General features: G+C 30.3%; 1 protein-coding gene across 1 annotated transcript; it reads right to left on the reverse strand.

Annotated features, from left to right (window-relative positions):
* Positions 1–1,504: 1,504 nt before the first annotated feature.
* Positions 1,505–23,646, reverse strand: LOC120269045. The gene is given in 16 exon segments (XM_039276333.1): positions 1,505–1,543; positions 1,641–1,733; positions 1,819–1,836; positions 1,838–1,879; positions 2,080–2,179; positions 2,468–2,961; positions 3,071–3,190; positions 3,293–3,359; positions 3,439–3,488; positions 3,583–3,633; positions 3,635–3,700; positions 4,420–4,494; positions 4,743–4,841; positions 4,888–4,997; positions 22,508–22,564; positions 22,932–23,646. Coding segments are annotated over 16 exon segments (2,196 nt in total).
* Positions 23,647–24,787: the final 1,141 nt, after the last annotated feature.

The following is a 24,787-nucleotide window of genomic DNA, read 5'->3' on the forward strand; positions in this document are numbered from 1 at the left end:
GTAAGAGGTTAATAACGAGAGCCAGAGTGAGTCATATCCGTTGTCTACGATTAAGAAGAATGGAGGCCATGCCATGTCATGTCATATGGGGAGGAACCAGTTTTGGGTTTTGGTAGGCAGTCTGATGGTTATTAATGCTCATCTGCAGCAGCAGCAGCTTGTGTTGGGACTAGTCTTCTTTGTCCGTCTTGTTTGACATCAATGCAGATATGTTCTTCTCTTGTCTTGTTTGCTATTCTTTTTCTTTTTATTTTGCGGCCTTCCATTGATTTTTAATTAGCTTGTATTAAGGAACGCGCTCCTGTACTAAAACATCCTTCAAAGGTTTAATCTCCGGTTATGATGTTTTAGCTCAAGTCTTCAAGGATAACTGAAACAATATCACCGCAAGTGCAGCAGGATCAGCGTGGATTATTTTCTGTTTTGTATTATTATTCTCAAAAGAACAAAAAAAAAAAAAAAAATTGCCAGGATCCATTTCACACAATGAGCAAATAATTTTATAGTTGTGAAAAAAATCAAGAGAATATAATAATGATGATGCATCCAAAGCTAAAGCAATGCAAATCACAATCTCATCAGCCACATCTTTTATGTATGATCAATGAGAATGCCGCTTGAATAAATTGGCTGAATCTTCTCAAAACATGAAGTTCAACTCGGAAACCCTTCCCTCAAACACAACCAAGTGCATTCTCTGTGGTCAAGATATTATTGTCGCAAAAGCTCCCTGTGTGATCCCTTTCTGTGGAATATACAGCTTATATACAAGGTGGCAACCCTCCTCTCAGCTAATGCTTACACATACTCCTGCTTGACTGACAGCATCTCAAGAACAACTCTGCAACGTACTCTTGCCATCAGGCAGGAACAAGTAACGAAACCTGGTATCAAAGGGAATGATACTGAAAACTTCGAACACCTAAGAGTCTCTGTTTCCACTGTGAGGCAGAATCACGAACAACAGTGACTTGATCAGGGGAAAGGTAGCGACAGATCCAGTCAACCAGCAGGGAATCCTCCACAATGTCTTTGGCAAAAGCAGTAGACTAATTTTTGGTACTAGCAGTTTACCTTTGTTATTAATACCTATATAAGCTCGCTATATAGTCTCTCATTGAGTTTTTGAAGCTCTTCTCGGACATTTTCAGCAGTAGACTCTTACCTGAGAGAAAATGATTGAAACTGTCAAATACAAGAGAAGTAAAATCAAAATAGACAGAATGTATAAATTTATCTTCAAAACACATTTCCTTTCTCTCGATGAAAGCATATTTTGGCTTAGCCAACTTCTGTTGGTAAATACTTTTGTGCCAAAGTTTACAAAGATAAACTAAAAGAAAAGACTATCAATCAAGTAAAATTTTTCAAATTCACTCCAGAACTTCATGCTTGATGCTTCTCTCGTGAATCAGACTTACCTGCAGGTGAGAGTACATCCCACAACTGAGGGCAAATACCACAAGCGGTTCTGAGCTATCAATTGAATACCTTTTTGTGCTCCTCAGATATTTTTGAACTTGTGAAGTGCCAAAATCAGCGCCTGAAATAAGCAACACACATAAAAGCGGATTAATAATAATAATAATAATAACAATAATAACAACAATAATAACAATAATAATAAATGGAAAGTGTACTATTTGTGGCCGATAAGCTGGGGGTTTCATCTTCAGAATAACAAATTCTATTTCAGCAGCACTGAAAGAGCAGCCTCCAATAGTATAAGACACCTGCAGGCAATCATGCTTGATAAATCTAATATATACCCTCAAAGCAGAGTACAATTCAATGAAATACAAGGTCAATGGATCATACCTTCTGCATTAGCGAAAAAGAGCTTCATGTCACTCTTAGGTACTCCATATGCTAGATAAGCCTAACATAATTGATTCAACATGAGTTTCCATACAAATCCGTGAAAGGTATCAATAATATAATGACAACATAACTATTCTATCATGACCGATGCTTTTGTGATTACAATATGAAAGCATCACTAGAAGGATATTAAGGAAAAAAAAAATTAAATTAAATTAAATTAAATTAAATTATAGATGTTGATATACTTCAACTCACGTGCATGATCAGAGTATTATATAAGTTGATCCAAAATGCTAGCCTCTCATTGGCGCTCATGCAACTTGGATTTACTTTGGCTAGTTGCTCCACAAGAAACCTGACATTTGGCATAGGCAGATGTGAGTTGGTCATGAATTCTTTAGTAAATAAGCTGTCCCAATTCAATGTCTTAATTTGGTTACACTATGGACCATAGCTCATTTGTTGCAAATAAACTGGTAGAAAATAAGTAAGAACGTCTCACCAAAGGCGTGGAATCCAATAATACTTTAAGAAATAAAGCCTGATACCATTTAATGGAATTAACTCAAAAACTAAGCCACTAAGGTTTCACATTAAAAAGCTGAATACTCCAACATAATTCGGTGCAAGTGCAGTACCTCACCTGAATCCTTTTAAAGCCTCTGCAGCATATTCAAGTTGCGTCTTCCCTACACACATCCATGATACCTCAGCTGCTAAACTATAGCTTCCAGCATTTTTCCAGCTCATCTTTCCACTAACTTGATAGGGATCAAATGTTTTTTGTGGAGTCCATGTCTCACGAATCTCGTTCATCTTGAATCCTGGACTGCAAACTGATGAAGCCATTTCAGATGAATCTGAGGAAGATACCAGTGAAGTAGGAAGGTTTGCAATTGGTGAATATGGGGAAGGTATACATTCTGGAGCAGATGTTGCCATAAAAGGGATAGGTGATGATGACTTTGATAAGCAAAGAAAAACATTCCTCATGCATCGCACCATTTCTTCCGAAAGTCGATTGGGATTCTGCCACAGGTTTGTTAAGAAGCTCTGTTTCAATTCTGTCAAACCAGTTTGCTGAGGGGGGACATCCATCATATTTCTTCCAGTTTCCACACCACATGGTACAGGCAACTGAAGAACAAACAAAAGAATTAGTTGTAGAGTCATGCCTCCTAGCCTTCACAATAATATGACCATGAAAGCTACAAAAATGAGAACATAATTATTCATACAACCATACATTACAATCTGAGTTGGTTGTTATTTCCTGTGGATGCCGACAAGCAGCACATATATCCGATTCAGTGGATTGAAGCATTTGAGACTCGTTAAACTTTGAGTGTTGCAAAGAAGAGAGGTGCTGTGAAATACAATAACGATAAGAAAGACATCACTACGATGAGTGCTAGAAATCCAAGAAATGGCAAGTGAAGAGAAGGTGTAAACAGGGAAAGAAAGGCACCTCTTCCATGTATAGCCAGGAAGGCCAGACTTGTGGTTTTGGTGATACCACCGGTAAAATAATAAGACTATTCTCAGCAAGGTGTCAGCTCAGTCCTCTCACGACTAAGTCTAAATTGTAAAAAAGAACCAACTCTTCTTCAAAGCTTTGACACTGTGAACTCTAGTGCAGCTATGTTAGCAAGGAGCTCCTGAGCCTGAGCATTTTTCCACAAGTGTAAGTTGATAGAACAACAGTGGTGTGCAAACAAGAAAACTGATCACTAGTCATCAGACAGACATGAAGATCACCTTATTTGGAAGATTTGAAGGAGAGTTCACCATGGGCAAGGTTTCTTTTCCCGACAGCATCGGCTAAAACAACATGCAAATCGAACTCTTGTTGCAGCTGCATTTGCAACTTTTGAACCTGTAAATGATAATGAGGAGCAAACTATAAGAATCTAGTGAATGCTAAATGACCGATGCATCAAAATTATTCCAAAAAACAATTAAACATCACACAACCAAAACACAAACATGACATCAGAGAGACTACTCCAAAATGGAAAAATAAAACAAAAATCATACCAGGTTGCTGGTGAAAATAGTTCATAGAACACATATGATGGGCCTTGCCTCTTTAATGGTGTATAAATTCAAAATTTTTGAGAGTAATAGTTCCAATTAGCAAATACACAATTTACACGTAGGCAATTTGATTGGACCACAAATAACATCAAATTGAACGGTGAGCAGGTCTGTGGCATGTACTAATTCCTTCTATCTGAAAATGCAATATGCCCATTTTCACTTTCTTTTCCCGAAAGAACATACAAGCATTAAGCAAGTATCCATGCTTTTACTCATAATGGGAAATTCCAAACAGGTATGAAAAGCAAATAGGGTGTGAGAAAATGATAATGTATCTGCACAAAAAGCTACCATTAGACCTCAATCCCACAAACAAGCTTCATCCTAGCACAGGCATGGAGTTATACTGTCATATATTTTTCAAAACATTGCCTCACAATAATAAATTCTCAGAGTATACTCACTGCATTAACCTGTCTATGTAATGAGATACAAGCTGCCGGTGTTGAGTTCCACCAGGTGAAACGGAATGGAGAGCAAAGCAGAGCAGGTTACCTCTTGTTCAAGCTGGCATCTATAGCGACACATGTTGCCATCCTTCCCCTTTCTGTCATCACTATTTCTGCCATCCTGAAATAAACTAAGAAAAATGAGAAGAGAAATTCATACAGGATAGTTTGGATTAGTCCCAGGACATAAATCAGCGGGTAAGATCCACAAAGATGAAAGGATTTATATAGAAGCAGAAGCAAGCAGAATTACTCAATGGAACTCAAGAGATGGAAGGATGGAAGGAAGGCACTGGAAATTTAATTTAATTTAATTTAATTAACAGCAAGAAAAACAGAAACTTGGTTGGGACTTGGGAGGAGACTGACCTCGAAACCAGAGCAGGTGGCGGATCCATCAGAGGAGGATGCCAGGTCCAGACCCTCCCTTGCCGGCCTCTGTGCGTTGCTCTCAGAGTAGAGTTTCCTCTGATGCCAATACTCGTCCAACAAACCCCAAAAAGACATAGAAAACAGTGAGAGAAACAGAGGGAAGAGACAAGTCCAGCGTCCCGAGAGATGAAGCAAAGAGCAAGTCCGAAGAAGAGACACCAGCAGCAGCATTAGAGTGAGGTGGCAAACAATCTGAAACAGAAATGATTGTGTGTGAAGCTGTGAAGGCTAAGGAAACTAGTATGAAATGTAGCAGTGATTGTAGTGAAGTGAGAGAATCAACAAAAGCAAGAGTCTCTCTCTCTCTCTCTCTCTCTCTCTCTCTCTCTCTTTTGTGGGTTCTGGGGATTTCTGCAGACACAGGTTTTTGCCTTTTTATTCCCCCACCACCACCACCACCACCCTCCTCTCTCTCTCTCTCTTTTTCTTTCTCTAAAGCAGACTACCACTACATACATCAACAACAGACATACATATTCAGTACAGTGTGGGAAAGACCAATATTTCAATCAAGCAACTAAATCAAGTTCTATAAATTCCTTTTTACCTTTTTATTGCATACACCTGGTCATTAAGATCTGACAATTTCCTCTCCTTGTTATCATTTTGATCTTTATAGGAGTAGTATCTAAATTCCAACTGTGATCCACTGCCCAAAAAAAAGGATGTCTTTGTAGACGTGTTAAAGCAAGTCATACATTACAAGGTGCTCGATCCATAAATTTATGAAGAATATATATTCTTCTCAATTATTTCTTTATTTCATCATTTTCTTATCAAAAAGTTCTTGGCATTAACAACACTAAACCAAATAAACAAATAAATTAATTAATAAAAGGGCATTATTACATTATTAGGAGTATTATATACTGAAGAGTAGTAGTCCATTCAAGAAGGAGTAGCGACATCATTTCTCTAACATAGCCACTATGGATGCTCCACGTTTCTTTCAACAAAGCTGCCATTTGGGATGGGATATGCACACTACTCGCAACCAGCCCCACATCACCATAAAATCCTATAAAGAATTAGCATCTACTACTAATCTTTGTTATACTCTTGTTAAATGCGCTCGTAGTCAATGTGAATAAATTTTTAATGCCAAATTTGAAAAGAGTCCAACGCAAAGAGAACCTCTCTCTTACAGCCTTCTGCATACCAACGTACATGTATATCTGACTGTTAAACAAGCCATACTCCATATTTTTATACCTCTTGTTTAAATGCACCTCTTATTGATCTATCCAAGGATAACACTAAAATAGAAAGATTAGGAGAATGGATGTCATGTGAGGTAAAAGCTTTCCTCATCTCTAATTTTTGCACTCTAAAAATCCATTAGAAGGAAATTAGTTTCTCTTGTTTTCTTTGCATACTTGTACTAACCTAGTCACTCTCATGGATGCTAAAGCAAGATAGGAACCCATGACCTTTTGTATAATTCCTTTTCCTTCCTTCCTAGTTTTGCAATGCAATGAATGATAAATATAGTAATTTATAAAATAATCAGAATGGAGTTAACAAAGGGAGAATAATAATAATAATAATAACCATGATAATAATATGAAAAAGCAGTTTATATACTCCAATTAAACAGAATAAAAATGGAGAATGGAATAATTGAGTTTACCAAGCAATGAATGTGAATGGCATGGGATGGAGAGGCTCTTCCACATTTATTACTCGGCACTTTCCAATATCTGGACCCTGTGCACAGAAACATTTTACTTCAATCTTCAAACTATCACCAACTTCTATGACTTTAACTCTAGACCGGCACCATATCATCCTCTTTTATCACTTGACTTTGTAAACATGCAAGAGTGGAATATATTAGCAAGAGTTCATGAGGACAGATTTCGGTAAATCACTTGTGTATGTAGTTGCTATGTGTTGTTTTAATTAGTAGCTGTAGAGGACAACACAAAATCAATCCGGCGCAGGAGTAATTTTTATAGTAGGATTTATCATTGATTGGGTTGAGTGACGTTGGTCAATGCCGTCCTGGAAACATTAGATACATTTTCTTTTCCTCTTTTTCTGGTTGGTTCTGTAGAAAAGAATGGATATCTGAAAACTAGTGTGTGAAATATTTAGTGCTTGTTGTGCATCCCCCATGACTTGTGCCGAGGAAAAACAAGGACATTCACCACACCAACCTGTCTTTTCCAGCTGTGTCACCCATGTTCTGATAAATGACTAATTATTCACTCCTAAACCCAGTAATAACCTAATATCTGCTGATGTTTCCAATGGATTCATGTGAGTTTTAAATTGTCTGTATAGTGAGACATATACTACTCGTACTAAACACAATGTATTAAGGATAACAAAGATTGAGACTTTGAGATCTCTCACCAGGCAAACAAGCGTGAATGGGGGCCAGCCTATGCTCAGCTCTATCTTGTTTATTGTGCATTTGATTGATTGTTGCTCAGTTTGCTGGGCGATCTATCTGCACGTCTGGCTAGAGTGCCGTCTTGGCTCTGCGAATTCGGAATCTGGAAGTTGTCTGATGAAATGAATACGAGGCGGATTGGAAAGGCGTAGGAACGCCACTACGTTTGGTTGGAAGGATTGGGAGGTAGTTTATTGGGAATGAGAAAAAAGTGAAAAAGAAAAATATGATAAAATGACACGTCATGTACACTTTTATATAAATGAATATTACTATTATTATTATATATATATAATGAGGTGTGATAATTATTTTTTAAAATTATTTAAATATTAAAAATAAATTCATTATTATAAAAAGATATTTAACTTTAATAGCTCACATGTGACACTGATTTATTAATATCTAAAATTTTTGTTAATATCATTAATTAACAATTAATTAACCATAATAAATAATTATTTAACTTTTAATTAAAAATTAAGTCATAATAACCATTCATATCAATTATGATTCACTTTAATTACAATAATTAAGTATTAAATTAAAATAGTTCACTTTAATTACAATAATTAAGTATAAATTAAAATAGTTCACTTTAATATTATTCATTTATTTATTATGATTAATATTGTATTTAAATATTTTTCGGATTAATTATTATTTAATTATTATAATAAATTAGTTAGATTAATAGATTTATAATTATAAAAAGGGTAAATGAGTAAACTTACCCATCATAACCCCTCATTCCTCTCTCACTCTCTCTCAAAATGAGAGGTATGGAACTCTCCCCCATGCCTCTCACTCCCGATCGCTTCCGCATCCAAGCGGTGCACTCATTATACAGATGATTCATTTGCTTTCGCTCTCAAATACCAACACACGTAATTTGTAGCATAGTAATGACTCATATGGTCAACACCATCCTTGTGCCCAATAAAATGCAAAGTGAAGGTCAAGAATGCCACGTCATAGAGGAACGTAGAGTGTCCATGTACTGAATGAATTTTGAGAAATATTATTTTTCTACCTCAAAATGAGTTTCTAAATCAAATATATATATACTACTAGATTTATGTACTCGAGGTTATATCACTGTATGGGTATATATATCATAATTATGTAATATGTAATCATATAATAGTATATGTGTTTTGCAAAGGGAAATTTTTAATAACAACCTAACATGTGCTCTAAATATTGAATAACATAATATTTTGATAGAATTAAAATTCATTTTTACATGATTAACATATATAATAATAATAATAATAATAATAATAATAATAATAATAATAATAATAATAGCATATCTAATAATAACATACATAATAATGTTATGCATATAAAAGGCAAAGAAATACAAAACACAACTTTTATTATATTGACTATTAGACTTGCATTAAAATATTAAACACATAATATTTTATACTAACTTAAGATTTATTTTAATAACTAAAGAAACTCGGTGGACACATTCAGAGAGGAATCATTTATTGAAGCATATCTTTCTCTCACAATTTATATTACTTTCGAGTTATTCTGCTCATTCAGTCTTATTTTGTCCTTCAGCTCGTCCAACTCATTGGTAACCATCGCAAGGCTTTCCGATAATATTCCGTTAACATCTTTTAAATCTTCTAATCTCATTTTGACATCGATAATTCTTTCCTCATTCACATTTTTAAGATGCTTAATACCATAACACAACATTATTTTCAATGTATATGCTGATCCGAGATCTTCATGAATTCCACATATTATCTTCAAACTCGATTTTGCATACAAAATGTGGTGTGTGATCCGGACCATGACTTTTCGGATGCTATAAATTCAGTGCTAATAATCCCAATTTTTGTTAAGTATCACCTTAAAATTGTACTAACAACAACAACATGCCCAAAGAACCTCCATTTTCTCACCTATTATAATATTTAGAAATGTAAAAGTTTCAATTAATAAATTAATCTTACAAACATAGCAAATAAATAAATAAATAAATATATATATATATATATATATATATATATATATATATATACATATTTCAATAAGCTAAAACTTTATGAACAATTTTAGTAGATGGACGACTTTTTCATAGGTGATTCTATATCAAAGCTAATTAATATAACATAAAATAATAATTAAAAACAAATGTGAATTAAAAAGAATTTATCAATAGATTCTATTTTCTAAATATTTAATCCTCCAAAATATCGCAATTATTTTAGCATATACTATCAATATAAAATTTTACAATGAGCTAAACTTTATGAGTTATTTCTATTCCAAAAATTATTGTCAATGTTGATAGGATAATGCATAGAGAATATATAATTTAAGAGAATATATAATTATTAGCTATTATCAATTTCGGTTCAATAATTAACTCTATTAAAACACAACCAATTGAGCAGAATTATGTGTTAGCATCAAATAAATATGAGAATATAACCACTACATGGTATAAAAATCTTAAACTCAAACTTTATAAGTCCGTCATCTCTAATCAATAAGATTAATTCTAAATTTACATTGTTTTGTTTGCTTTTAATTGTTATTATAAAAACTTTTCTGAGATATCAAAAACATTAATATTATATATAATGCACATGAAAATCTTTGCATCTACCTATATTGAGGTTTGATAATGAAATGGCCAAATATATTAATAAAATGGACATCAAGAACAAATTGTAAGTATAAAATTTACTTTATTTTTTGAATGAAAGATAGCCTCAATTCGCTGCAGCTTAAGATTAAGTATGCGGTGTTATGTATATATGTTATAATGCAATGACATCTTTTATATAAAGGGATGAAAGTGGTTATTTCATGTTTTACTGCACTCCACTGCTCAAAAGTATCACTGACACAAAACCAATTGAAACCAACTATGTACCCTCATTTTAAATGTCAATAATAATGGCTCAACAATGCTAGTAAATCGCCACAAAAATCACATCAAACATTAAAAATGACAAAACTCTCAAGGCTATCACTTCCATCATATTATCTGCTCACTATATCCATAATATCATCATTAACTTGCTCTCCTATTTCAAACAATTGTAAATATAAGAATCATCTAAGCACTAAAAAGATCAAAAAGAGCTTCACTATTGGATAAATGAATATTAGGTTTTGCAAATTTTTGATCCCAGGTGACCTAAGTAAAATTCGTACATTAAAAATCAATAACCATAGAAAATAAGCATCATTTGTCATACAATGTTTAAAGAGTAAATATTAATCATGGTCAAGGTATCTTTTAGTCCACTTCATGGTAATTTGAAGTACAAAATATACTACAATCTACCTTACAAAGACCAATTTCTCTAAAGAAATGTAAGCGAGTAGCATCCGATGCTCTCATATCACCGAGAATAACAAAAAGCAACATGTGGAAGAAAACTCACCATTATCGAGGGAGTCCTTATGCGAGAATCAAGTCATCCACCATCGATGAGAGAGAAACCAAAAATAAGATCAAACTATCTGAATCACGTGATATTGACTTTTAAGGACAATTTTAATAAATTTAGAATCGAAAATTGATCCTCATGGACCACATGAACTTAATCTTCAGTTCCTTAAACTAAATACGGATACAATATAGATCATATGAAGACTATATTCAAATATTGTTTAAAAGCATTGTCTCAAAAGATATAAAACTGATGGTTTGTCAACAATGGCGAGGATGACAAAACTAAATGCAAAAACAATACTTACATACCGCGATCAAAAAGATAAAATTCATATGAGGACTATATCTGAATTTGAGAAAAGAAGCTCTCAAATTTTATAAGACTTCATTTTATTTTAATATAATGCCCCCACCTTAAGCATTATATTGGTTGACTGACCTTATCTAAAATTTGAAAGTCTCTTTTCTCAAAAAGATTTAGCATTTGCAATTTCTATTTTTTTACGGGATCAAAAATTAATATTTTCATTTAAAAATCTATGTTTTTGTTAAATATTTTTTAGAAAATGAGATTTTTGTCATATAAAATTTTTCTAGGTTTTTAATGATAAATTTTCAATCACAAAAGTTATAGATTTTCTCTTACTATAGGCTACAAAAATTTGTCCAATTTTAGATCACAAAATTGAAGTTGACACGTATAAAAATTTGTATCTCAGATAAACTGACGCACGTTTCTAATTTTACAACGAAGTTCAAGAATTAGAAAATCTTATGTTATACATAGAATGTGAGATTTTTGTAATATATCTTTTGTAAGTTAATTTTTACTGATGTCGATCAGTTCAATGATGTGGTTAGTTAGTGATTTACTCACTATAGCCTATGAAAATTTATCTAAATTTCGATCACAAAATTGAAGTTGACATGTATAAAAATTTAAAGTTTTGTTTTCTCAAAAAGATAAATTATTTACAATTTTTATTTTTTTACACGATCAAAAATTGATATTTTCATTTGAAAATCAATTTTTTTATATATTTTTTTAGAAAGTGAAAATTTTCTAATATATAATTTTTGTAGGTTTCTATTGATAAATTTTTATTCACAAAAGTTAGAAATTTTCCCTTACTATAGCCTATTAAAATTTACCCAAATCTCGATAACAAAATTTAAGTAAATACATATAAAAATTTAAACTTTTTTTTTCTCAAAAAGATAAAGTATTCGCAATTTCTATTTTTTTTGGGACAAAAATTAATATTTTCATTTAAAAATCTATTTTTTTGTATATATTTTTTTAGAATTTGAGATTTTTGAAATATATAATTTTTGTAGGTTTATTTTTAAAGATAAATTTTCAATAGCAAAAGTTAGAAATTTTCCCTTAATATAGTCTACTAAAATTTGCCCAAATTTGGATCACAAAATTGAGTTAACATGGATAAAAATTTAAAAGCTTTGTTTTCTCAAAAGATAAAGTATTTTGCAATTTCTAGTAGATCAAATATTAATATTTTCATTTAAAAATCTATAGTTATATAGTTTTGTTTATAATGTAATTTTTGTAGTATAATGTTTGTGATTAATTTTTATTAATGATTTTCAATCTCAAAAGTTAGAGATTTTCCCTGCTATCAGCACATGTAAATTTGTCCAAATTTTCGACGCCAAAATTGAAGTAGACATATACAAATTTCTAAGAGTCTCATTAATATAAACTACTTTTCAATATCTATTTTTACATGATAAAAAGTTAATATTCAATTTGATCTTTTGAGTTTTGTAGTATATATAGTATAGGTTAATTTTTATTGATCAATTTTAAATCACTAAAGTTATAGATCTTCCCTTACTATAGCTTATGAAAATTTTTCGAAATTTTGATTACAAAATTGAAGTTGACATGTGTAAAAATTTAAAGTTCTGTTTTCTCATTACTATAAACTACTTGCAATTTTGATTTTTTTTACACGATAAAAAGTTGAAATTTAAATTTTAAAACCTTTTTTTTTAGTATATATTTATTGAGAATTTGAGATTTTTAAAATATATAATTTTATTAGATTGATTTTTAATGATAAATTTTTAATCACAAAAGTTAGAGATTTTCCTTTACTATAGCCTTTAAAAATTTGCCCAAATTTCAATGACAAAATTGAAGTTGATGTTTATACAAATTTAAAGTTTTGTTATATACTTTTTAAGAATCAGTGATTTTTGAAATACATAATTTTTGTAGGTTAAATTCTAATGATAAATTTTCAATCACAAAATTTAGAGATTTCCCATTACTATAGCCTGTAAAAATTTCCCCATATTTTGATCACGAAAAATAAGTTGACGGGTATAAAAATGTAAAGTTTTTATGCGATCAAAACTATTTGCAATTTCTAATTTTTTATGCGATCAAAACTTTTTATTTTCATTTTAAAAACTATTTTTTTGTTATAAATTTTTCTCGACTGTGAGATATTTGAAATATATAATTTTTGTAGGTTAATTTTAATTGATAAATTTTCAATCACGAAAGTTAGAGTTTTTCCCTTATAGCCTATGAAAATTTTCCCAAATTTTGATTACAAAATAGAATTCAACACGTATAAAAATTTAAAGTTTTGTTTCTCATGAATATAAAGTATTTGCGATTTCTATTTTTTTTACAAGATAAAAAATCTAATACTAACATTTAAAAATCTATTTTTTTCAATATATATTTTTTGTGAATGTGAGATTTTTGTAGCTTAATTCTTAACGCTTAATTTTCAATCATAAAAGTTAGGGATTTTTCCTTGCTATAGCCCATGAAAATTTTCCCAAATTTCAATGACAAAATTGAAGTTGATGTTTATACAAATTTAAGTTTTGTTATATATTTTCCAAGAATGTGATAATTTTGTAATATATAATTTTTGTAGGTTAATTTAATGATAAATTTTCAATCTTAAAAGTTAGAGATTTCCCCTTAATATAGGCTATGAAAATTTATAAAAAATTTCGAAGACAAAATTTAAGTTGACAGGTATAAAAATTTAAAGTTTTGTTTTTTTAAAAGATAAACTATTTGCAATTTCTAATTTTTTACGTGATCAAAAATTTTTATTTTTATTTAAAAATCTTTTTTTTTTGTTATAAGTTTTTTTCGGATGTGAGATTTTTGTAATGTATAAATTTTTTCGGTTAATTTTTATTGATAAATTTTCATGCGCAGAATGAGAGGTTTTCCATTATTATAGCCCATAAATATTTTTCCGTAAATTCGATGACAAAATTGAAGGTTGCATTTATATAAATTTAAAGTTTTGTTATATATTTATTCAGAATGAGAGATTTTTTTAATATATAATTTGTGTAGGTTAAATTTTAACAATAAATTTTCAATCACCAGAGTTAGATATCTTCCTTTACTATAACTTATGAAAATTTTCACAAATTTCGAACACTAAATTGAAGTTGAGATGTTTAAAAATTTAAAGTTCTGTTTTCTCATTAATATAAACTATTTGCAATTTCTATTTTTTTTACACGGCAAAAAAGTTAATATTTCCTTTTAAAATTCTATTTTTTTAATATATATTTTTTGAGAATTTGAGATTTTTGTAATATATAATTTTTGCAGAGTGACGATAAATTTTCAAACACAAAAGTTAGAGATTTTCATTTGCTACAGGCTTTGAAAATTTGTCCAAATTTCAATGACAAAATTGAAGTTGATGTTTATACAAATTTAAAGTTTTGTTATATACTTTTTAAGAATCAGTGATTTTTGTAATATATAATTTTTGTAGGTTAATTTCTAATGATAAATTTTCAATAACAAAAGTTAGAGATTTCCCCTTACTATAGCCTATAAAAATTTCCCCATATTTTGATCACGAGATTTAAGTTGACAGGTATAAAAATTTAAAGTTTTTTCTCTTGAAAGATAAACTATGTGCAATTTCTAATTTTTTACATGATCAAAAATTTTTATTTTCATTTAAAAAACTATTTTTGTTATATATTTTTCTCGACTGTGAGATTTTTGAAATATATAATTTTTGTAGGTTAATTTTTATTGATAAATTTTCAATCACGAAAGTCAGACTTTTTCCCTTACTATAGCCTATGAAAATTTTCCCAAATTTTTGATTAAAAATTAAATTTCACACGTATAAGAATTTAAAAGTTTTTGTTATTTTTTCTTACAAGATAAAAATTTAATATTAAGATTTAAAAATCTATTTTTATAATATATTTTTGAGAATGTGAGATTTTTGTAATATATAATTTTTTTGTAGTTTAATTCTTAATGTTTAATTTTTCAATCGTAAAAAGGTAGGGATTTTTCCCTTGCTATTGCCCATGAAAATTTTCCCAAATTTCAATGACAAAATTGAAGTTGATATTTATACAAATTTAAAGTTTTGTTATATATTTTTCAAGAATGTGATAATTTTGTAATATATAATTTTTGTAGGTTAATTTTAATGATAAATTTTCAATCTCAAAAGTTAGAGATTTCCCCTTACTATAGCCTATGAAAATTTCTCCAAATTTCGACGACAAAATTTAAGTTGACAGGTATAAAAATTTAAAGTTTTGTTTTTTTTAAAGATAAATTATTTGCAATTTCTAATTTTTTACGGGATAAAAAAATTTTATTTTATTTAAGAATATTTTTTTTGTTATAAGTTTTTTTCGGATGTGAGATTTTTGCAACGTATAATTTTTTAGGTTAATTTTTATTGATAAATTTTCATTTGCAGAAGTTAGAGATTTTCCATTATTATAGCACATAAATATTTTTCCAAAACTTCGATGACAAAATTGAAGGTTACATTTATACAAATTTAAAGTTTTGTTATATATTTATTCAGAATGAGAGATTTTCTCAATATATAATTTGTGTAGGTTAAATTTTAACGATAAATTTTCAATCACAAGAGTTAGAGATCGTCCCTTTCTATAGCTTATTAAAATTTTCCCAAATTTCAATCGCAAAATTGAAGTTGAGATGTATAAAAATTTAAAGTTATGTTTTCCCATTAATATATGTTAGTGCAACCGCACTATTATTGGCATGATTTAACACATAGTCAAGATGACGTGGCAATCTATGTGACATGGCAAAATTGATGACATGGAGAGTATGGTGACATGGGAAGAAGACTTGGAGTGCAAGGCAAACATCTTGAAGATCTTGGTGGAGCTATTTTTAGTAAGTCTCTAACATGGAGCCAAATATCTTGAAGATCATGGTGAAGCTATCTTAAAGATCTTGGTGGAGTTATTTTTGGAAATGCATTACATTTTGAAGACAAGATCATATCAAGACCATACTTAGAGAGATATGATATGGTGGAGCTTAATTAAAGAAAGATCTATTCATGGTGTGAATGAAGACCAATTGAAGATATGATTTGAAGAATCCTTGATGAAGATTGATTGAAGTCTATTGAAGGCAAGATTTGAGGACCAAACTTGGGTGAATTGAAGATCAAGTTTGGAGAATCTTTGAAGACTAAACTTGGAAGATTGAAAACTAAGTTTGACAAGTTTCTTGAAGACGCACAAGGACGTGCGCCCTTTGTGAGGGGACTGCGTGATGAGGAACTGAGGAGGTAGGCTAGTTGCCGGCAGTCGGGATCGGGAGATTTGGTCGCATCGACTCGGACTAAAGCATGACCGGAGGTTGATGGGTCTTGAGGTCATCCGCATAGCGTAACCGAGAACTCGGTCAAGTCGGTGGTCAGTGGTCGTGTGAAATTCATGTTACAACAGGGGTTGCTGTGATCTAATTTTAGCCGAGCTTTTAAATTAGTAGCCGCGGAGATTCTAAAAGAGATATGCGCTATGTTTGGGACGTTGAGGCGTCTATATAAGCTACCTTGCTCGTAGATTGTAGGTGTGACTCTTGAGTGTCTCTTGGAGGAGAGGTGGAGAGCACTAGACAATCTAGAGAGGGTAGTGATCTTCATTGAGAGTGTGGTGACAAGTATTTGTACTCATGTATTTTTTACCTCTTTTAGTGGATTGTTTATCTCCGGGCTTTGGCCCCAGACGTAGGGCGAGTGGGCAGTTTGACCGGGTTACCAATTTTGTGTGTCTCCTTCTTGTTTTGTTTGTGTGAACTTTCTTTGATGGTTTGTGTGAGATCTATGAGTGCTTGAGTGTTCACTAAAACTCACAAAACCACACCAGCGTGAACTAACAATATAAATTATTTGCAATTTCTATACATGATAAAAAGTTAATATTTCCATTTAAAAATCTATTTCTTTTGGTATATATTTATTGAGAATTTGAGATTTTTGTAATATATAATTTTTATAGATTGATTTTTAATAATAAATTTTCAATCACAAAAGTAGAGATTTTCATTTACTATAGCCTTTGAAAAATTTCCCAAATTTCAATGACAAAATAGAAGTTGATGTATATGCAAATTTAAAGTTTTATTATATTCTTTTTAAGAATCAGAGATTTTTGTTATATATAATTTTTGTATATTAATTTCTTAAAATAAATTTTCAATCACAAAAGTTAGAGATTTCCCCTTACTATAGCCAATGGAAATTTGCCCATATTTTGATCACGAGATTTAAGTTGACGGGTATAAAAATTGAACGTTTTTCTTTCTTAAAATATAAACTATTTGCAATTTCTAATTTTTTACGCGATCAAAAATTTTTATTTTCATTTAAAAAACTATTTTTTTGTTATATATTTTTCTCGACTGTTAGATTTTTGAAATATTTAATTTTGGTAGGTTAATTTATATTGATAAATTTTCAATGATGAAAGTCAGAGTTTTTCCCTTTATATAGCCTATGAAATTTTTTCCAAATTTTGATTACAAAACTGAATTTCACACGTATAAAAATTTAAAGTTTTATTTCTCATGAATATAAACTATTTGCAATTTCTATTTTTTTATATGATAAAAAGTTAATATTAACATTTAAAAATCTATTTTTTAGTATATATTTTTTGAGAATGTGAGATTTTTGTGAAATATAATTTTTGTAGCTTAATTCTTAACGTTTAATTTTCAATCATAAAAGTTAGGGATTTTCCTTTGCTATAGCCCATGAAAATTTTCCCAAATTTCATTGACAAAATTGAAGTTGATGTTTATACAAATTTAAAGTTTTGTTATATATTTTTCAAGAATGTGATAATTTTGTAATATATAATTTTTGTAGGTTAATTTTAATGATAAATTTTCAATAACAAAAGTTTGAGATTTCCCCTTACTATAGCCTATGAAAATTTAGCAAAATTTCGATGACAAAATTTAAGTTGACAGATATAAAATTTTAAAGTTTTGCTTTCTTAAAAGATAAACTATTTGCAAATTCTAATTTTTATGCGATCAAAAATTTTTATTTTCATTTAAAAATCTATTTTTTGTTATATTTCTTTTCGAATGTGAGATTTTTGTAATATATAATTTTTGTAGGTTAATTTTTAATGATAAATTTTCAATCGTAGAAGTTAGAGATTTTTCTTTATTATAGCCTATGAAAATTTACCCAAATTTCGATGACAAAATTGAAGTTGACATTTATCCATATTTAAAGTTTTGTTATATATTTTTTCAAAATATGAGATTTTGTGCAATATATAATTTTTGTAGGTTAATTTCTTTTAATAAATTTTCAATCACAAAAGTTAGAGATTTTGCCTTACTATATAGCCTATGAAAATTTGCCCAAAATTTGATCACAAAATTGAAGTTGACACGTATAAAATTTAAAGTTTTGTTTTCTCAAAAGGAAAAAGTGTTTGCAATTTCTATTTTTTACATCATCAAAAATTAATATTTTCATTTAAAAATCTATTTTTTTTATATATTTTTTTAGAATGTAAGATTTTTGTAATATATAATTTTTGTAGATTTTTAAGCATAAATTTTTCAATCACAAAAGTTAGAGATTTTCCCTTACTATAGCCAACGAAAATTTGCTCAAATTTCAATCACAAAATTAAAGTTGACAGCTATAAAAAATTAAAGTTTTGTTTTCTCAAAAAGATAAAGTATTTGCAATTTCTATTTTTTTACAGGATCAAAAATTAATAGTTTCATTTAAAAATCTATTTTTTGTTATATATTTTTTAAGTGGGATTTTTGTAATATATAGTTTTTGTAGGTTTTTAATGATACGTTTTCAATCACAAAAGTTAGAGATTTTCTCTTACTATAGCATATGAAAATTTGCTCAAATTTAGATCATAAAATTGAAATTGAGACTTTTAAAATTTTAAAGATATATTTTTTTTATTGTGAGATTTTTGTAATATATAATTTCTGTAGAATTTGAATGATAAATTTTTAATCACAAAAATTAGAGATTTTCCTTTATTATAGCCTGTAAAACTTGCCCAAATCTCTATCACAAATTTGAAATCTACACGTATTTTCGCAAAAATGATAAAGTACATGCAATTTTTCAATTTTATTACGCAATCAAAAATGTAAACTTTTTATACTAGAATTTGAGATTTTGTAATATATAATTTTTGAAGGTTAATTATTAATGATAAATTTTCGATCACAAAAGTTAGAGATTTTCCTTTCTATAGACTATGAAAAAATTTACTCCAAATTTCAATCAAAAATTGAACTTGACACGTAAAAACCCGAAAGTTAAAAAGACAAGTATTTTCAATTTATATTTTTATGGATCAAAATTTAATATTTTCATTTAAAATTATTATTATATATATATATATATATATTAGAATGTCATATTTTTGTAATATATAATTTTTGTAGATTAATTTTTAATGATAAATTTTCAATCACAAAAGTTATATATTTTCCTTTAATATAGCCCATGAAAATTTGCCCAAATTTCGATCACAAAATTGAAGTTGACATACATAAAAATTTTAAGTTTTGTTTTCTCAAAAAGATTAACTATTTGCAATTTGTATTTTTGTACCGAGCAAAATTTAATATTTTCACCTTTATAAATCTATTATTTTGTTTTATATATTTTTAGAACGTGAGATTTTTGTAATATATAGATTATGTCGGTTAATTTTTAATGGTAAATTGACAACCATAAAAAGTTAGAGATTTTCTCCTCACTATGAAAAATTTGCCCAAATTTCAATCACAAAATTAAAGTTGACATGTGTAAAAATTGAAAGTTTTGTTTTCTCAAGAAGATTAAATACTTGCAATTTCTATTTTTGTATGTGATCAAAAATTACTATTTTCATCTAAAAAAATTTTTTTTTGTTATATATATTTTTAGAATGTGAGAGTTTTGTAATACATGTTTTTTTGTTGGTGAATTATTAATGAGAAATTTTCAGTTACAAAAGTTAGAGATTTTCTCTAACTATAGCCAATGAAAATTTGCCCAAATTTTGATCACAAAATTGAACTTGACACCTATAAAAATTTATAATTTTGTTTTCTCAAAAAGATAAACAATTTGTAATTTTTATTTTTTTACCTGATCAAAAATTAATATTTTCCTTTAAAAATATATTTTTTTGTATATATTTTTTTAGAATATGAGATTTTTGTAATACATATTTTTAGAAGGTTAATAATTAATGAGAAATTTTTAATTACAAAAGTTAAAGATTTTCCCTTTCTATAGCCAATGAAAATTTGACCAAATTTAGGTAAAAAAAATTAAACTTGACACATATAAAAATTTAAAATTTTGTTTTCTCAAAAAGATAAATTATTTACAATTTCAACTTTTTGAAGATTGAGATCAAGCTATTATCTCGGTTGTCTTTTGAAGAGCAAGAGCTGCTGCCATTTATTTATACAAGCTTTTCAACGATGGAGCCGGGAAATGGGGCCCATGGTTAGCTGGCTTGGCCCTACAAATGGGACGTCGGCCCATTGGGAATTTGTTGGTAATTTTTTCTTTATATGAAACTTTGGATACATGCACCAAAGAAAATAGATAATTAGCACTGGCCCATCATCACAGACATTTATTATAAGCATGGGTGCCTACACTGACGGAACTTGAATGTGTAAAGTGAGGATGCGTGGAATACTTATAAAAAAATCTTATACGCATTTTTTTAATAAATTATCTAAATTTATAACAAAAATGAGTCCAAAGAAGATACAAAAAAGATTAAAATAAGAAGCAAATTAATCACAAATAAAGATTACTACAAAGTACATGCATAGAGATTAATATAGGAAGCAAATTAAGCACAAATACTAATTGAGCAACACTGTATTAATTGAGATAATTATTAATACCCATCAGTGAATAAAATGTGTGAAACACAAGTTAATTTTGATGGTTTCATTTTATTAATCTTCATCTACTCATATAATCAAAATTTTAGAAATAATGTTGTGTTAAAAACTAAGAATTCATCAACAAAACTTCCCTGAAAAAAATATAAAAATCCAAGTTAGTTCAAGAATGCTAAAGAATAATGGAATAAAACCAGATATGTCTCTACCTGGCTTTAAAGCAACCATTGGCTGGTTTGCATGTGATGAGCCTTGAGAAATGTTATTTGTTCTCTGTATTGATGATTTTAGAAATATTTATAAAAAAATAAATCGTATAATACCCTAAATTTGTCCTCTACTTTTTATTTTCCTCTTTTTTAAATCCCCTCTACTCAGAAATGCGTCCCACTAATCCCTCTACTCTTAAAAATGACTCAATTTAGTCTATTTACCTTTAATATCTTCTCATCTAGCCACTCTATTTTTTTAAAAATACGACCCAATAATCTACCTAAACTATTTTTGTAGTAGAGCTGACTCAAGAAACCATTTTTTAAAATTGAGAGACTATTCTGGGAGCATTTTTCGAAAGTAGAGACCAAAAAGAAGAGAGATATAGTAGTAGACTCAATTCGTAAGATTATACCAAAAATAAATAAAGTGAACTTAATTGTTACACATTTCTTAATAAATAAAAATAATAAATTTGAAGAAATATTACTTGCATGATAACATATTTACACAAAACTTTGTTATTGGTGATTGGATGGCGGAGTTGCATGGAAAGGATTGATAGAAGTCAGTTGTTTAATGTTTTACTCTATTATCTACTCTTGGTTTTTACTTTTGTTTTGTTTTTTGTTTTTTATTTAGATGCAACTTGCGGGCCACTGTTGAAGATATACAGCCAGATCTTTCATCTCCAATTGTCTTTGATGCATCCATTCGCAGCATCAAGTTCAGCCTAGCTAGCTACTGCAGGAGAAATTGTAATCTTCATCCTTTCACCGTTAATTGATAGTAACCTAATTTTGGTGTAACTGCTTTTATTTCATTTGCTAGGTTACTACAATCTAATGGGTTGCTTGTTCGTTAAAATATCATTTGGTGTTTTTGTTACATAATGATTCTCCTATGTGACTACGAAAGTTTTTGCTTGCTTAATTGGATGCGTCATGTGTGAATGGGATTTCATCTTGAATGAAATTGATTTATTAACTCAAGATAAACTTGGAGTTGAAGGCATTTCATGAGATAGATACTAATGTAAATTATCTAATTACTGCTGCCCTTTTGGTTATGTTTGGGTTGTTAAATTGAATCATCTTTCCTTATTAATATGTTGGTCTAAACGGAGTGTATGTTTTACTAAAGCTTATGTTTGCAAGCATATAGGAAACACACACTTTTTGAGGGAAAGAGCTCCAGGAGCTAATTTATTAATAAAAAGAAACAAAATACAAATAAGGTCAAGTTACAAGCCAGGCCCAAAAGCCACAACAAAACAAAACACAGCATAAATAAAAAGAAAAACACAGAAACAAAGACAGAGAAAAGAAAGGATTACAAGCTAACACCAAGGCGACGAAAAAGCTTCATCAACCAATATGGAAGGTCCCTGCCTTGATGAAAAAGGGTGAGAATATGAGAATTAATACCAAGGAGGGCCAAACTGGATGCAGCAGATAACCAATCAGAAGGCGTGGTGAAGATAGCTGGTCGACCAAAACAAATCAGGTAATCAGTGATATTGGTTATAAGAGGATTGATTCTCCAATCATGATGAGAGTAACCGGCAGTGATTGTAGAGTGAAGATCATGGTTGGCCGTAAAGATAGTTTTGATTTGATGATCCGACGCCTGAAGACTTCCAAGTGCCGCAATAAGAGCCAAAGCCCTCGACTCAATTGAGATTCGAAGAATGATGTTGCAAAACGAACCTCGCACAAAAGGAGTCGGGAATTAGCGGATATCAAATAGAACCCAAAGCACCATAAGATCCGGGTTCCACGCCTCCCCTAGAGGAGATGAAGAGAAAAGGGTTGTCAATATAAGTAAAATTATTAAGGATCATCTATCTACCAGATTGAGAAGGATAAGAGTGAGAGTACTCCCTAACGTGATTAATAGCCCGGATCGCGATGGAGTTAAAATCGGGGACTTCAAATTGGAAGATGAGATTGCATCTAGCTTTCCACAGAAGCCAAGCAGTAGCAACAATAATCGATTGGTCAAAGATATTGAGATCAGGGTTGGAAGGGCAGAGCCAGTTTCCATTAGAGAAACCATCATGAAAATGAATTTGCTTGCCAATGAAGTTGCTAATCAAGAACCAGGTCGTTTGAGCTTTGGGGCAAGAGTCGAAGAGATGCTCAGCTAGCTCGAAATCAAGATCGCAAAAATCGCAAAGAGATTGAGGACCCGATTCAATCAGAAGGTAATCATATGTTTTGATCCCATTATGGAGGAGTAGCCAGAAGAAATGTTTGGGTCGAGAAGCAATTTTAAGACGCCATAAAAATCGCCAGCCAACCCAGGGATCTATATTATTAACCGCCCCATTGAAATGGGTATAGACCATGAAGGTTAACCTGTGATTTTTGGATTTAGGATACCAAACCCACCAATTACCATCACAGTGGCTAGATTTGTCAGGAGTGAGATAATCAAAGTTAAGAAAATCTCCAAACATATCATGTAACAAGTTCATATTCCAAGCATTATCAATGAGGAGATCAGAGATACTTAACAATTCCAGATTGGCATTCATATTAAGATAGGTGGGTTTGAAAGCCATTAGAATTTCAAAATACCAAGGGTGAAACATAATATCAGTAAGGTTGGGATTAATGTGATACTGACCCAGAGATGAGGCTTAATGAGATTAGCATTATAGCATAGGCATCGAAAAAGAACTAAGAGCAATTGGATGGAATGGAATCAGTCCAAAAAGTTGACAATACCATATTTGTTGATGAGAATGTCCACCCAAATGGCATCATGATGGTTTAAATAACTAAGGACATTCTTGGCCATAAGAGAAATTTTCGAAGCGTGCAAATTACAGATCGAGAGACCCCCCTTAGAGTGACCAAGAGTAATATCTCGTCCAATTAACCCGAGTTCATGCCTTTTTCTATTGCCACTCTTAGACCGAAAAACGCCCTAGCAGACTTTTAGTAATGCCATCCAAAATCGAATCAGGAACAGGATAAACTGACAAGTAATACACCGGAATTGACATCAGAATTGAATTAATGAGAATAGTTTTACCAGCCATAGATATTTTAGAGTGGCTCCAGTTGGATAAAATTCTCTTAGTTTTGTCAAGCATCCTAGAAAAGTTGGACAAGGCTAATCTTTTAGGAGAGATAGAAATTCCAAGATAAGTAAAAGGGAATGAACCAAATGGTAAAACCCAAGATCCTACAAATGCTATGGCTAAGTCTCGTGGTTAAATCTAGAAAGGAAGTAAATATCAGACTTAGACTTATTAGCGCGTTGACCCAAAGTGAGTCGCTCAGTAAATGGAGAAACACAAGTTAATATTACGAAGCGGACTTTTCTAGTCGCATGAGTAATAAGAATTAAATCATCCGCATACATAAGATGGTTGAAGTTTCTATTAAGAGCGTGGATTGAAGCCGGTATCATGTTCTCGTCTCAAAGCAAAAATTCAACAAGGCTGTAAGATTTTGAGCAACTATGATGAAAAGATATGAAGATAAGGGATCTCCCTGACGAAGACCCCTAGAGGATTTAATCCAAGGAGAAGGTTGACGGTTAATCAGAAAGGAGAAAGAAGCAGAAGAAATGCAGGCTTTGATCCAGGAGATCCATCTACTAGGGAAGTTCATCCGGTGAAGGGTGGCAAGAATTGTATTCCAACTCAAGGTATCATAGGCTTTTTCAATATCTAGTTTCACTAGCATCCTAGG

This window comes from Dioscorea cayenensis, chromosome 9 (assembly GCF_009730915.1).
Source record: "Dioscorea cayenensis subsp. rotundata cultivar TDr96_F1 chromosome 9, TDr96_F1_v2_PseudoChromosome.rev07_lg8_w22 25.fasta, whole genome shotgun sequence".
Classification (NCBI taxonomy): domain Eukaryota; kingdom Viridiplantae; phylum Streptophyta; class Magnoliopsida; order Dioscoreales; family Dioscoreaceae; genus Dioscorea; species Dioscorea cayenensis.